A 16,524-nucleotide genomic window follows, 5' to 3' on the forward strand; every position below is an offset into this window, starting at 1 on the left:
GTAAACTCCACGCAGACAGTCAACCAAGGTTGGAATTGAACCCAGGTCCCCGACGCTATGAGGCAGCAGTGTTAACTACAGTGCCACTGTGATATTCCTGTTTTGTATGACCTTTGAACATTTTGAAACCTTTCAGTTTCGCCTGATCCCATTCAGATCGAATTTTTTCAATTTCCATACAATTCCCAAACCACTGGGGTTGCTGGTGGCTAGGGGCTGGTTTAGCACACTGGGCTAAATCGCTGGCTTTTAAAGCAAACCAAGCAGGCCAGCAGCACGGTTCAATTCCCGTACCAGCCTCCCCGAACAGGCGCCGGAATGTGGTGACTAGGGGCTTTTCACAGTAACTTCATTGAAGCCTACTCGTGACAATAAGCGATTTTATTTATTTTATTTTACAAGGTGGATTCTCCAAAAATGGGGCTGTGTCCCCACGACGGCGTAAAAACGCTGGTGTTTCACTCCAGACTTTCCTAAAAAAAATAAAGAGCAATTCACTTACCTGCAGGTTGCTGGCAGCAACCCGGGGAGCTTCACACAGCTTTAGCTGCAGTCACAGGCCCCCGCACTACCAGTTCCGAGTCCGCGCATGCGCACGGTGGAGGATGCAATGGCGGACTTGGACCGCGGACCAGGACCAAGAAACAAGGTCCCACCAATCTGCCTCGCGTCACTTCATCTGACCCGTCCGACCGCTTCCCCGGCCACCCATAAGGCCCCACCAGCCCCCCCCCCCCCCAATTCCACTCCACCCCCCCACCCCTAATGCTGGATCCCTCCATCCTCCACCAGAGCGGCCGGGAACTGAGTCCGTAGCGGCCGTGCGTGAGTCTCGACAGGTCAAACGTGGTTAGAACCACGCCGTCGGGAACTCGGCTGGTCGGGACTGGAGTATCGCTGGGACAGCCTCTGGCAATAGCCCTACTATGTGTACGTACTGTGTACGTTCCTCGGCCGCAGAAAAATACTTTTCGCTGTACTTCAGTACATGTGACAATAAATCAAAGCAAATCAAAATGCATAGTGGCAGCCTGAAAATGTTAAGCGTCATCTGTTGCTCAAACAATTGAGAAACCTTAACTTGCCAGGATAATTTTAGGAAGAAAGGACACTTTCCCAGTCCAAATGTTGTGATCCTAAGCCCATTTATGGGTATGCATGATGCAAAGTATGCAATTATCTGATTAGAGTAGCTATGATCCCACAACTTTGATGGGCCCCATTTTGGCATCAGGTTTACTCCGTGAGAAAATGGTTCGGGCCCCACTTACAGGATTGCCTCAGAAGAGTCAAATGTAGCAAATGTAGGAATAACAGCAAAAGTGATTATTATTTAAATGATAAAGTACTGAAACATGCTGCTGTGCAGAGGGACCTGGGTGCGCTGGTGCATGAGTTACAAAAAGTTGGTTTACAGGTGCAACAGGTGATAGGCAAATGGAGTTTTGTCCTTCATTGCTAGAGGGATGGAGTTTAAGACCAGGGAGGTTATGGTGCAACTGTATAAAGTGTTAGTGAGGTCACACCTGGAGTATTGTGTTCAGTTTTGGTCTCCTTACCTGAAAAAGGACGTTGGAGAGTGTGCAGAGGAGATTCACAATGTTAATCCCAGAGTTGAGGGGGTTGGATTACAAGGAGAGGTAGAGTAGACTGGGACTGTACTCATTGGAATTTAGAAGGATGCAGGGGGGGACCTTATAGAAACATATAACATTTATGAAGGGAATAGATAGGATAGATACGGGCAGGTTGTTTCCACTGGCAGGTGAAAGCAGAACTAGGGGGCAAAGCCTCAAAATAAGGGGAAGTAGATTTAGGACTGAGCTCAGGAGGAACATCTTCACCCAAAGGGTTGTGAATCTATGGAATTCCTTGCCCTGTGAAGCAGTTGAGGCTCCTTCATTAAATGTTTTTAAGGTAAAGATAGATAGTTTTTTGAAGAATAAAGGAATAAAGGGTTCTGGTGTTCGGGCGGGAAAATGGAGCTGAGTCCATAAAAGATCAGCCATGATCTCATTGAATGGCGGAGCAGACTCGAAGAGCCAGATGGCCTACTCCTGCTCCTAGTTCTTATGTTCTTATCATCCACACATCGGAACATTCAAGGATGTAGGGGTTTGGGGTTGTTCCATCGAAAAAATATATTTTTGTGGAACCGGCAAAAATACCAGTGACAACCGAGCCGAGACCAGATCTCTTGGCAACACACTATATTTGAGCATACACAGTGCCACTAAAGCTCAATCCAATTTCACAAATTGCTAAATTCACAGTTTCCATGAAGACAGATTCAGATAACAGTGGCGTGCCTGGGTTGTCAACACCTTAGTGTTACCATTGATCAGAAACTGAACTGGACTAGCCATATTAATACTGTGGCTAGCAGAGCAGGTCAAAGGCAAAGAATCCTATGGCAAATTACTCACCTCCTGAGCCCCCAAAGCCTGTCCACCATCTACAAGACATAAGTCCAGAGTGTAATGGAATACTCCCCACTTGCCTTGATGATTGCAGCTCCAACAACACTCAAGAAGCTCGAAACATTCTAGGGCAAAGCAGCTCACTTGATTCCTACCCCTTCCACAGCACTGAATCCCTCCACCACCAACAAACTGTGACAGTCCTGTGTACCATCTACAAGATACTTCAGGAGCTCACCAAAGTTCCTTTGGCAGAACCTGCCACACCCACGACCACTACCATCTAGAAGAACAAGAGCAGCAGATACCTGGGAACCCCACCACCTGGAGGTTCCCCTCCAAGTCGCTTACCACCCTGTCTTGGAAATATATCACTGTTCCTTCACTTTTGCTGGGCCAAAATCCTGGGACTCCCTCCCTAATAGCACTGTGTGTGTACCTACATCTCAGTGACTGCAATGGTTCAAGAAAGCAACTCACCACCACTTTCTGAAGAGCAACTAGGATGGGCAAAAAATACTGGCCTAACCAGTGATGCCCAAATGTCACAACTGAATTAAAAATACATAGTGCCACGCCATGGCAAAGATCAAAGGTGATCAAAGGATATGGAGGGAAGGTGGGATTGGGCTATTGAGTTGGATGATCAGCCATAATGAATAGTGCAGTAGGCTCGAAGAGACAAATAATTCCTTCCTGTTCCTATTTCCTATGTTTCTAAATGTCTTCCTCGAATGGCACATTAGTGAACATGCTAGCAATGTCGAACACACATATAAACACTGCATTGCTTTTAATATTCAGGACATGTAGTCTTTGCAAAAGTGAAGGATTCCTTCATCATGTTGGTGGAAAACTCACTCAGAACTGGTTATTTCAAATCACTGAACTATTTGGTCAATTCATGTTGTGCAGATAAGATAGGGTGCAATGGGATATCACTTTTATGTGTTTTGGGCCAAGCATATCCATATGTGGAAATAGTAAACTATGGAGATGTAGCCGATCATCTATGCCACAAGGCACTCGTTAATCTTGCACAAGTTTAACAAACATTTTCCCTGCTCGAAAATGTACAAAACTCTCTGACTGGAGAATCTAAAACGGGGAGCACAGTTTCAGGATAAAGGGCTAATCATTTCGGACTGAGATGGGGAAAAATTTCCTCATTCAAATTGTTATGACTCTCTGGAATTCTCTATCCAGGGCAGTTATGGATGTGCCATCATTGAATATATTTAAAGGTGAGATAGATTTTTTTTGTCTCTCGGGGAATCAAGGGATATGGGAAGGAGTGAGAAAGTGGAGTTGAAGTCCAAGCTCAGGCATGATCATGTTAAATGGCAGAGCAAGCTTGAAGGACCATATGATCACTCCTGTGCCTATATCTTATGTTCTTAAGTTAATAAAGTTGTTAAAAATGAGATGCTTGGCTTTATAAATGGAGGATCAGATAATAAAAGTAAGGATGTAAAGTAAAGTAACCTTTAGTGTCACAAGTAGGCTTCACTAACATTGCAATGAAGTTACTGTGAAAAAACCCTCGTCGCCACATTCCGGCGCCTGTTCGGGTACAGAGTGGGAATTCAAAATGTCCAAATTACCAAATAGCACCTCTTTCAGGACTTGTGGGAGGAAACCGGGGCACCCGGAGAAAACCCATGCAGACATGGGGAGAATGTGCAGACTCCACACAGACAGCGACCCAAGCCGAAATCGAACCACGGACCCTGGAGCTGTGAAGCAACAGTAATATCCACTGTGCTACCGTGACTGTGAAACCCTTATTGTGCCTGTAATAAAGCAGGACAGAACCATTTGCATTGGTAGAGATTTCAAAACAACCATCATCTAATTCTATGCACAGATCAATACCTGGATTACCTGGTTGATTGAGGATTTGTTTGCCAGCCTAGCAGAAGGACAGAAGCTCAGCAAGGTTGACCGATCGCAAGCCAACCTGCAATTGAATGTAGCAGCTGAATCTCAACATCTGTTCACCATTATAACACAAGAAAGCCTATTCTGCTATCATCACCCACTTTGTTTCAGTGGGCCATCGAGTAGAACTTAAGCGGGTTGCAGGGGATACAATGTTACCTTGACGACATACTAATCACTGGTACCAGCCGAACAGGAACACTTACGTAACCTAGATGACGCATTGAAATGTCTTCTGACACATGGGGCGGGATTCACCGGTCGCCAATGGCCGCACAATCCCCATTTGCGATAGAATCGATGGCGCTGCTTTTGCGATGATCCACCCTTCCAATGCAGCATACTCCAGGAGTACACTGCACACGGTATTGATGGCATCAGCATGTTACCTGAGGCCCTCCACCCGACCCCCGACTGGCCGAGTTTGTGACAGGGTGTATCTCTCATGCTATTTTCTGTCGCGAACTCGGCGTGGTGGCTGCGGACTCGGTCCAGTGCCGCCACAGTCGGGGAAGAGCTGATCCACGGGCAGGGGGGGACTTTGGCAGGGGCTGGGTGCACTGTTGGGGGGTGGTCCGTGGGTTGCAAGACTTACCAAAGGGGGGGCACTATTTGGCAGGCCATCGCCGTGCTCATGCCCGACCACGGACCCGGCATTCTCCGGCCGTATTCTCCGAGCTTGGTACTCTACGTTGCCTGCCTGCTAGCCCCCCACCAAAGGCTCTTTGGACGTTTTGCACCAATTTTTCGGTCGTAAAATGTCACCGTTCCCACGCCGGCATCAGGACATAGCCTGAAAATTGGAGAATCCAACCGATGTTCTTCATGTTTCCTTTGGACCAACGCCGAAGAATTACTGAAACAATTACACATGGCATCAATAAGTTCCATCCCACCATCAGACTCACCATGGACTACTCCCCAGAATCGGTTACATTTTTGGACACATGCACCTCCATCAAGGGCACTGACCTCAGCAAGTCTCTTTACTGCAAGCCCGCAGATAACCTCATGATGCTCCACTACTCCAGCTTCTACCCTAAACACATTAAAGAAGCCATTCCCTATGGACAAGCCGTCCATACACGCAGGATCTGCTAAGACGAGGAGGTACGTAACAGACATCTACAGACGAAAGACGCCCTCGTAAGAATGGGATACAATGCACGACTCATCGATCGATAGTTCCAACGTGCCACAGCAAAAAACCGCACCGACCTCTTCAGCAGACAAACACAGGACACAACCGACAGAGTACCCTTCATCCTCCAGTACTTCCCGAAGCAGAGAAACTACAACACCTTCTTCGTAGCCTTCAACACGTCATCAATGAAGACAAACATCTTGCCAAGGCCATCCACACACCCCCACTACTTGCCTTCAAACAACCGCACAACCTCAAACAGACCATTGTTTGCAACAACCTACTCAGTCTTCAGGAGAACAGCGACCACGACACCGCAAAACCCTGCCATGGCAACCTCTGCAAGATGTGCCAGACCATTGACATGGGTACCACCATTCCATGTGAGAACACCACCCATGCAGACGCTGCAACAATGGATGAACGGACATCGCGCGACAATCGCCAGGCAGGAATATTCCCTTGCAGGTGGGGAACACATCAGCAGCCAAGGGCTTTCAGCCTCTGATCTTCGCATAATCGTCCTGCAAGGCGATCTTAAGACACGCGACAATGCAGAATCGCCGAGTAGGAACTGATAGCCAAGTTCCGCACACATGAGTACGGCCTCAACTGGAACCCTGGGTTCATATCTCACTATATTTTGCGCACCCCCCCCCCCCCCCCCCCCCCCCCAACCATCTGGCCTGGGCTTGCAAAATCCTATCAACTGTCCTGGCTTGAGACAACTCACACCTCTTTAACCTGGGATTATCCATTTCTCCAGTCACAGTCTGGACCTGTAAAGACTTAATTACCTGCAAATACTCGCATTCAAATTATCATCTTGCATCATTGACTTTGTCTATATATGTGTTTGTGGAATCCACCTCTTCACTCACCTGATGAAGGAACTGCACTCCGAAAGCTAGTGATTTCAAACAAACCTGTTGGACTTTACCTAGTGTTGTGAGACTTCTTACTGTGCCCACTCCGGTCCAATGCCGGCACCTCATGTTGTTTTCCCACGAGCGATGATGTGAGTGAGGTGTGTGCAGACAGGAGAGTAGGCACTTCGGCAAGAAACAGGTGCAAGGCCATGGTTCCGGGGATGGAGCATGTGAGCCTGTTAATATAACCATCAGGAGGGAGGAGGTCAAGGCTGCCACCGGCCAAAGAGCTGAACCCGAGGCGGCTGTTTGTTAATGCCTGCTATCTAGTATCCTGGGCTCTGGGCTTTCACGCAATCCCCCCCTCTCCCCCCCTCTCCCCCCCCCCCCCCCTCCCCCACACACCCCCTCCCGCCCCCGCCCCACACACAACAGGCACACCTGCTCATGTAAAATTGCCGGGATGCTGTGAAAGCACTTCCGCCAGTCTCTGTCGGAATATGCTCAGCCGGAGTTGGCAACTCAATTTGTTCAAGGTACCTGCAACATTTCCCAACATTGTTAAAGTGATTACGCTTCAAAAATACCTCAATGGTTGCAAAGAGGTTATGAAAAGCACTTACAAATTCATGTTCTATTTTCACCTAGCAACTGCAGAAGCCAAAGTGATAATCTGAGGTTGTGAAGAACGATGATACATGTATATTTTACTTGCTGCCATGTGCAATTCTGTATTTTATCTGAATTTAAATGCTTTTTAAAAAATTCCTTTTTCACAGATCATCGTGCCCTGCTTTTCATCATTGCTCGCATCTCTGCTAGAACAGTACTGTGAGGCCTTATCATCTTTATACAATGTTACAGGTATGTTTTATATCATTTATGGCCAATCCTGCCTTGTATCATGATTGTCAAGTCTGGGATTGATTAGGAGTGAGAATTATGATTTTAAGGAGTAAAACAAGTAAGCCCTATTTAAACACATGGATCTGTGTTTATTTTTGAGTAAGATCAGAATAAGTTACATTTTTGAACAAATGGGTGAGTGAGAATTACTTCAAATGAATGGCATTTGGCAGGTTGATTTAAATGAGCAATGTCTTTCAATTTGCATTGTTTTTGGCAGTCAAGTCATCCTAATGTGAATCTGCATGAGTAATCTCCCAGCTGCAAGTACAGCAATCAAATATCTCCAGTTTGTGGAATGGGTCCATATCACAAGACTACCTGCAATTGGCACTAATCAGAAATTTCAGTAATAGAACCCACAAGGTGGCTTCAGAGAGAACTAAGGCTGTTGCAGGAGGAAATATTATTTGAATTCTGTGTTGTTCAGTCGAACTCATTCATTAGAAACAAGGCTAATTAACGTGGCACCATTTTAACCATGTACTAATTTTGCAGTACAATAACTGAACACTCACACATAAATTTACTGAACAAACATCCAACACCATTCAGTTTAAAACTTTGCAGTCTTTCTCTTTCACCAAATTGTCTGAAAAAAATAAGAACATGAGTCTCTTGTGTTCAATTCAATGGAATATCATTCAATTCTGGACACCGACCATACAACTCCATTTTTGCTTGCACAGAAGGACCTCGTCAACAGCAGGGTTCATGTTATGATTGGTAACTATGTGTAAAGTGTAAAAAAACAGTTTCAGATTCCATCCTAAACACTGAACTAGCAAATTTAATATATGCAGTTGTGCCCTCGAAGGTCCCTTGTTTAATCATCATTTTGGTGTTAAGAAGGTAATTTGAGAAGGTTTCTCAGTTGAACTGCATGCAGCTACCAATGATATACCTGCAACTTTGAAGAACATAGAACATACAGTGCAGAAGGAGGCCATTCGGCCCATCGGGTCTGCACCGATCCACTTAAGCGCTCACTTCCACCCTATCCCCGTAACCCAATAGCCCTTCCTAACCGTTTTGGACACTAAGGGCAAATTATCATGGCCAATCCACCTAACCTGCACGTCTTTGGACTGTGGGAGGAAATCGGAGCACACGGAGAAAACACACGCAGACACGGGGAGAATGTGCAGACTCCACACAGACAGTGACCCAGCAGGGAACCGAACCTGGGACCCTGGCGCTGTGAAGCCACAGTGCTATCCATTTGTGTGACCGTGCTGCGTAGAATAACCTGCCTGTAACAGTAGTGGACTTGCCAACATTAGCATTTAAATGGTCATTGTATAAACATATGGATGATAAGGGAATAGTATAGATGGGCTTTCGAGTGGTTTCACAGGTCGGCGCAACATCGAGGGCCGAAGGGCTTGTACTGCGCTGTTATGTTCTATGTTCTAAGAGCTGTGACTGCTTTCTGGAATTTTTGTCTGATTGCATTCTGTTAAGGGCGCTTGAAAGAATATACCCTAAATGAAAATGAAATGAAATGAAAATCACTTATTTTCACGAGTAGGCCTCAATGAAGTTACTGTGAAAAGCTCCTAGTCGCCACATTCCGGCGCCTGTCCGGGGAGGCTAGTACGGGAATCGACCCGTGCTGTTGGCCTGCTTTAAAAGCCAGCGATTTAGCTCAGTGAGCTAAACCAGCCCCTATGGCATCATATGGATGCCATATGAGCAATAACCCGGAATTATCTAATAAAGCCAGAGAGCCATATGGGAATTACATAGAACGCCTACAGGCAAACTCTTTTGAAACATTAACAGCAGGTGACAAGCACATTACTACAATCACAAACAAACTTGGCAGCAGCTAATCGCACATTTGTTGTCCTACAGTGCTTTGATTTTAAAATTCTTGTCATTGTTTTCCAATCCCACTATGGCCTAACCCCTTCCTGCAGTGGTCATTCAGCTGGTTTTATACTGGACAATCTGGATGTTAGTCTGCCTGGCCATTTTCTGGTACTAGATGGCTGCATGTCGGTAGGCGCATTGAAGCTCGAGGGCTACAGCATACCAGGGGCTTGTTTTCGTTCCTTTCCCCATTTGCAGTAGCCTCAAAGTGACAGCGACACGTTAAAACAGTAATTGATTTTCGTCTTTCTTCCCACTCCGCATTCCCACCCTGCTCACCATCACCCCACCCCACCTGTTGTCTCTCACTTACTTGCAATTTGACCTTTTCTGTCTTGAACCAAGATGGAACTCCACACATGATAATGTCATCTTGAACATGATTATGGGCAGCATGGTAGCACAGTGGGTAGCACAGTTGCTTCACAGCTCCAGGGTCCCAGGTTCGATTCCCGGCTGGGTCACTGTCTGTGCGGAGTCTGCACGTTCTCCCTGTGCCTGCGTGGGTTTCCTCCGGGTGCTCCGGTTTCCTCCCACAGTCCAAAGATGTGCAGGTTAGGTGAATTGGCCATGATAAATTGCCCTTGTGCCCAAAACGGTTAAGTGGGGGTTACGGGGATAGGGTGGACACACGGGCTTGAGTAGGGTACTCTTTGTAGGGGCCGGTGGCCTCTTTCTGCATTGTAAATTCTATGATCTATGTCTGGCCTTTGGTGCATTCCTGATTTTAATTGCTTCATTATTTGGCGATTGTGCCTGGAACCTTGGGAATTCCCTCCCTAAACCTCTCCAGTAAATTACTTCTGTCCGTGTAAGATGCTTTCCAAAACCTATTTCTTCAACCAAGCTGAAGGTCATCTGCTCTGATCCCAGCTTGCAGGGCTTGGCATTAATGTTGTCCGATTACTTGCCTGTGAAGAATCTTGGAATGTTTTACGAAATTAAAGGTGCTATTTAAATGAAAGTTGGAGCTGTTGAATCAGCTGCAGGATTCACAGCAGCAGGAAAGCTTGCTGGACTGTTCAAGCTCTCAACAATGACTCCACAAAACTCAATCCCCACTTCTACGTCACAACAGCACAAGTTTCCTACCGGCTTCTAAATAGCTGGAAATGTCCGAAGCAAAGTTCCAATAGGACTAAAGTACCAATACCCTTTGATTCTCAAATATCTAACCCCAGGTTTACTAGACCATTTACCATGTGCAATCTCATAGATGTCATCAAGAAATTAACAGGAGTTCCGGTGGCGGCCATGGAGTGAGTGGTTGCGCATACAGCAGCTCCTGATTTAAGGCGTAGAAAAGAGCTCTTTTTACCCGATATTGGGGGCAATTTTAACTGAAAAGTGTTGTTGAAGTTCGGAGGAGTTGTCCCCCCCGGGAGCTGTATGTCTGCTGGTTACCAAACCCGGCAGAAGAAGATGAAAGACCCGGCCAAGGATTTGGAAGGGAATTGTGTGCAGCAGCCAGAGGAAAGATGGCTGAGGAGGAAGGGCTTGTGCATGTCGGAAAGCCCCCAGTTGATGACCTTCATCAAGGAAGGGTTCCGCCAGCAGGAGGATCGCTCAAAGGCCATTGAAAGGGCTGTGGCACCACTGAAAGGCTCAATAGAAAGGATTGAGAAATGTTTGGAGGTGCAGGGGTCACAGATCCGAGAGATTGAGAGGGTGATGTTGGATCACAGCAATCGAGTGTTGGCATTGGAGGCGGAGGTGGGGCTCTTTGGAGACCTTTGCAAGATGTTGAAAGCAAAGGTGGAGGAGCAGGAAAATAGTTTCAGAAGGCAGAACCTGCAGATAGTGGGCCTGCCTGAAGCCAGGGAGAAGCACAACTGTGAATGGGAAAGGAACAAGGTCTGAACATATCAGGACATTGGAGCTGAGCTGGCGAAACAGGGAGCAGGGTTCAACAAGACCAAGGTGGTGCTGTATCGGCGCAAGAACAGGTCTGGGGTGCTCTACCCAGCGAAATTATGGGTGATGTATGAAGGCTGGGAATACTATTTTGAGACCCCAGAAGTGGCCAGTGAATTCATTTAGGAGCATTATCTGGAGGAGAACTGAACTGATCAATTCTGGGAGATTGAGGTGCTGGCACTTTGAAATGATTGGGAATGAAATGAAATGAAAATCGCCTATTGTCACAAGTAGGCTTCAAATGCAGTTACTGTGAAAAGCCCCTAGTCGCCACATTCCGGCACCTGTTCGGGGAGGCTGGTACGGGAATGCGGGTAAAGTGGAAGTAGGGAGTGGTATTTTTCTTTCACTCTAATCTGGAGGGTTTTTTCTTGTTTTTTATTTACTGTTGGGTTGACAAAGTGTAGCAGGGATGAAAGGTTTATGCGGCGATGACTGTCCCCATCCTCCCGGCTGTTGCCTGGGGCTGTGTGTGTTTTTTTCTTGCTTGTTTGCCCTTGGAGGAGGTGACCTGTGATTCAAGGTGAGACTTTGTTTGGGTGGGGGAGGGTAAGGTCAGCAGGGAGCCTTCTTCACTGCGCAGAGAAGTGACAGTGGGGTGGAGGTCAGTGGGAGAAGCTTTTTGGTGGGGGCTGCCACACTGCATGTAACACTGGTGAATGGAAGTGAGGTGGGGGAGAAGGCCGAGAGAGGTGGCCATGTGGGGGAGGGAGGCGGAGGATCACAGGGAGATGGGGGGATAGGGAGGGTGACACGATGAGGCGGGGAGGGAGAAGAAGCATGGTCAGGGGTGGAGAAGAGGGCCATCTTGGATGCGCCAGGTATAGGGTGGAATCAGCGGGGCTCGAGCCAAAAGGTGAGGGTGACGGACGGTAGAGCGGAATGGAGGCACAGGTCTCCGGTAAGGCTGACAACGTGGAACGTGCGAGGGCTCAATGGACCGGTTAAAAGATCTCAAGCTTTTGCGTACTTCAGGAGCTTGAAAGCGGAGGTAGTTTTTCTGCAGGAGATGCACCTCCACGTGAAGGGCCAGGTTAGGCTAAGGAAGGGGTGAGCGGATTAGTTCTACATTTGGGGTTTGATTTAAAGTTGCGGGGCGTGGCAATTTTGATGAGTAAGGAAACAGGGTTTGTGCCGCAAAGGAATTGAGGGACCCGGTTGGGAGATATCTGATCGTAAGTGGGGTATTAGAAGGGAATGTGTATTCACCCAATTGGGATGATGTAGATTTTATGAGGGCAGAGTATGCAGGGATAGTAATCTTGGACCATGCGCCCCATTGGCTGGAGATTCGGCTTCGATCGAGATGGGAGCAGAGGCCGGGATGGAGGCTCGACTCACCATCCAAAGAACTTTAGTCCATTTTTTTTTTTTGGCAGAACTATAAGTTTATCTGAATGTTTCATTTTGAACTGGCTCTAATTTGCATTTGGATCAACATCTTGTTTGAGAACAGGCAGATTTTTGGCCTGGACAGCATTGCATAAACCAACTTTGTAATACAATCCAAATCTTCAAAATGGTGGAAAAATGCTCATTTAAATAAAAAACATTTAAAATTAATTTTACGGGATGTGGCCATCGCTACTTAGGCCAGCATTTATTGCCCATCCCTAGTTGCCCTCCAGAAAGTGGTGGTGAGTTGCCTTCTTGAACCACTGCAGTCCCTGGGGTGTGGGGTGCTATTGGGGGGGGGGGGGGGGGGGGGGAGTTTCTGGATTTTGACCCAGCAACAGTGAAGGAACGGTGATATATTTCCAAGGTCAGGGTGGTGAGTGATTTGGAGGGGAACCTCTAGGTGATGGTGTTCCCAGACATCTGCTGCTCTTGTCCTTCGAGATGGTAGTCGATTTGGAAGGTGCTGCATAAGGAACCTAGGGGAATTGCTGCAGTGCATCTTGTAGATGGTACACCCAACTCCACCATTCAACAGTGGTGGAGGAATTGAATGTTTGTGGAAGGAGGAGCAATCAAGTGGGCTGCTCCGTCCTGGATGATGTTTTTTGAATGTTGTTGAAGATGCACTCATCCAGGAAAGCGGAGAGCATTTAATTACATCTCTGACTTGTGCCTTGTATGGTGGACTGGCTTTGTGGGGGTCAGGAGGTGAGTTACTCGCTGTACGGTTCCTAGCCTTTGACCTGCTGTGGTGGTCACAGTATTAATATGGTTAGTCCAGTTCAGTTTCTGATCAATGCTAACCCCCAAGATGTTGATTGTGGGGGATTCAGCAATGATAGTGCCATTGAATACCAAAGGGCGATGGTTAGATCCTCTCTTGTAGGAGATGGCCATTGCCTGGCACTTGAGTGGCATGAATGTAACTTGCCACTTGTCAGACGAAGCCTGGATAGTGTCCAGGTCTTGCTGCATTTAGACCTCTGACATTCAGCTCTTGTTTGAACCGAAGCTGTAATGAGGTCAGGAGCTGTGTGACCCTAGTGGGATCCAAACTGAGCTCCGTGGGCAAGTTATTGCTGAATAAGTGCCGCTTGCTAGCACTGTTGGTGATTCCTTCCATCACTTTGCTGATGATGGAGAGTAAACTGATAGGGCAATAATTAGCTGGGTTGAATTTTTCCTGTTTCTTGTGTACAGGACACACCTGGGCAACTTTCCACATTCAGGATAGATGCCAGTGTTGTAGCTGTACTGGAACAGCTCATTATGAGGTAGGCATCGACCAGATTGATAGGAGCCAAAAGCAATTAAGGACTTAATGTCTATTTGAGATGCCAATGCAAGATTAGTTTCAAATAAACAGAAAATGCCGGAAATGTTCAGGGCAGGGCAGACAGCATCTGTGGACACAAACAAAGTTGATGTTTCAGATTGTGATGACCCTTCATCAGAACTGCCCAGAGTCAGCCAGTACTGGCTGTAGACAGTGAAATCAGGCGATCATGTGGTCCAAGTGACACCAGAGGAAGAGGAGTCTGCCTGCCAACCCAAGTTAAGCACCACACACTTGCACAAAAGGGTTTCATTGTGAGAAAAGGTTGTTATCACACAATTTCTCATCTGAAGTGTATCAGTGGATTGCTATTTCTCTTGGAGAAATGTCAGAGAATCATAGAATAGTTATAACACAGAAGGAGGCCATTAGGCGTGTCGTGTCTGTAATGGCTCTCTGCAAGAAAAACTCATCCAATTATACGCAACTGCCTTTTCCCCATCGCCCTGCAGTTTTTTCTCCTCAGATAATTATCCAATGCTCTTTTGAAAATCATGATTGAATTTGCCTCTGTGCGTAAAAATGATTTCCTCGCGTTGCCTTTGATGCACTTGCCAATCATTTTTTTATACAATTTGCAATGCAGAAGGAGGCCATTCGGCCCATCGAGTCTGCACCGGCCCTTGGAAAGAGCACCCTACTCAAGCCCACACCTCCACCCTATCCCCATAACCCAGCAAACTGAACCTAACACTGAGGGCAATTTTGGACACTAAGGGCAATTTAGCATGGCCAATCCCCCTAACCTGCACATCTTTGGACTGTGTGAGGAAACCGGAGGAAACCCACGCACACACGGGGAGAACGAGCGGACTCCGCACAGACAGTGACCCAAGCCGGGAATCGAACCTGGGACTCTGGAGCTGTGAAGCAATTGTGCTAACCACTATGCTACCGTGCTGCCCAACTATGCTACCGTGCCAGTATGGTTAAAAAAAGCAGGTACACAAGCCATAGAATGGGATTCTTCAAGGTAGTCAACACTATTCACCATATAGGAATGGTAAGGTGAAGGAGCCGTAGATGACAAGAGAAGTGGAGCTTCTAGTCAAGAGGAAGAAGAAAGCTTACGTAAGGTTGAGGAATCAAGGATCTGACTCGGCTCTAGAGGGTTTCAAGGTAGCCAGGAAGGAACTCAAAAATGGACTTAGGAGAGCCAGAAGGGGGCATGAAAAAACCCTGGCAGGAAGGATTAGGGAAAACTCCAAGGTATTCTATACTTATGCGAGAAATAAGAGGATGATCAGAGTGAGAGTAGGGCGATCAGGGATAGTGGAGGGAACTTATGCCTTGAGTCTGAGGATGGAGGGGAGGCCCTAAATGAATATTTTGCTTCAGTATTAACTAGAGAGAGAGACCTTGTTGCTCGTGGGAACAGCATGAACCAGGTTAATAAGCTTGAACAAGTTGATATTAAGATGGAGGATGCGTTGGAAATTTTAAAAAGCATCAGGATAGATAAGTCCCTTGGGCCAGATGGGAGGCATGGCTAGAGTGGATAGCCAGAGACTTTTCCCCAGAGCGGAAATGGCTGTTTCGAGGGGACATAATTTTAAGGTATTTGGAGGAAGGTATAGGGGAGATGTCAGAGGTTGGTCCTTTACACAGAGAGTGGTGGGTGTGTGGAATGCACTGCCAGCAGAGGTTGTGGAGTCAGAGCCATTAGGGACATTAAAGCGACTCTTGGACAGGCACATGGACAGCAGTAAATTGAAGGGGTGAAGGTTAGGTTGATCTTAGATGAGGATAAGTGGTTATCCTCGTGGGCCGAAGGGCCTGTGCCATGCTGTACAGTTCTATGTTCTATACTCTATATAAGACACCAATGACCCGTCCATCTGTCCAGGTGCCTTAGATTCATATATATATATATCGAGGATCTTTGCGCTTCTCGTTAATGCTCGATGTATGGTAGCATCTGAGTCCTGACCTGATACAATACTCTATTCCAAATAATTGGGTCCAATCAGGGTAAGATGCAGGTCTGTTCCTCCTTTAAAATAGAGAAGCCAACCGGAATTACATATGACGGAAAAGGCCCTGTCTACCTTGTTGTGATGCAGGATCACATTCTGTGTAACAAGGAACACATAATCAAGATAAGAGCTAAAGTTGGAGCTTAGAATAACATCCTTCAAAATCTGGCTAACTCAAAATAGGGCACTGATCCAATTACTATCAGGACTACAGTGCTGGCAGTCTATTTTTCTGCTGCAGAATATACTTGCCCTGTACAAGAACAGGAACAGATCAACCAAGCAAATTTAACTCAGTTTTTAGTGCCTTAAGTTTAAAAATTCAACCTCTACTATCAACTGGGAAGAGAATTCCACATTCTGAGAGAAAAAGATTCTCCTCACCATTGTCTTAAAAGGGAGTCCCCCTTATTCTTAAATTATGTCCCCGAGTTCTCTTTCCCCCACAAGAGGAAACATCCTTCCGGTATCAAACCTATCCAGTCCCCTTAAGATCTTATGTGTTTCAATTAGATCACTTCTCATTCTTCTAAACTCCAATCAGTATAGGTCCAACCTACTCAACCTTTCATCATAAGATAAGCCATTCACGCCAGGAATGAGTTGAGTGAACCTTCTCTGACCTGTTTCTAATATAATTATTTCCCCCCGTGTTGCACCCTGTGCACCTCTCGCTATTCCCAAGAATAGCGGGAGAGCCTCTAAACAGAGCGTGATGTCCCCAGCCCATGGAACTGGACGC

At 46.7% G+C, this 16,524-nt stretch overlaps 1 protein-coding gene across 1 annotated transcript in view; it reads left to right on the forward strand.

Annotated features, from left to right (window-relative positions):
• The window catches only part of LOC119972322 (corticotropin-releasing factor receptor 2), a 342,731-nt gene that overhangs the window by 37,964 nt on the left and 288,243 nt on the right, over positions 1 to 16,524 (forward strand). The window contains exon 2 of the mRNA XM_038808841.1: positions 7,154 to 7,238. Within this exon, the coding sequence (XP_038664769.1) occupies positions 7,154 to 7,238 (85 nt within the window). The remainder of the gene's footprint in view (positions 1 to 7,153; positions 7,239 to 16,524) is intronic.

The sequence above is a fragment of the Scyliorhinus canicula genome, chromosome 10 (assembly GCF_902713615.1).
Source record: "Scyliorhinus canicula chromosome 10, sScyCan1.1, whole genome shotgun sequence".
In the NCBI taxonomy this organism is placed as follows: Eukaryota; Metazoa; Chordata; class Chondrichthyes; order Carcharhiniformes; family Scyliorhinidae; genus Scyliorhinus; species Scyliorhinus canicula.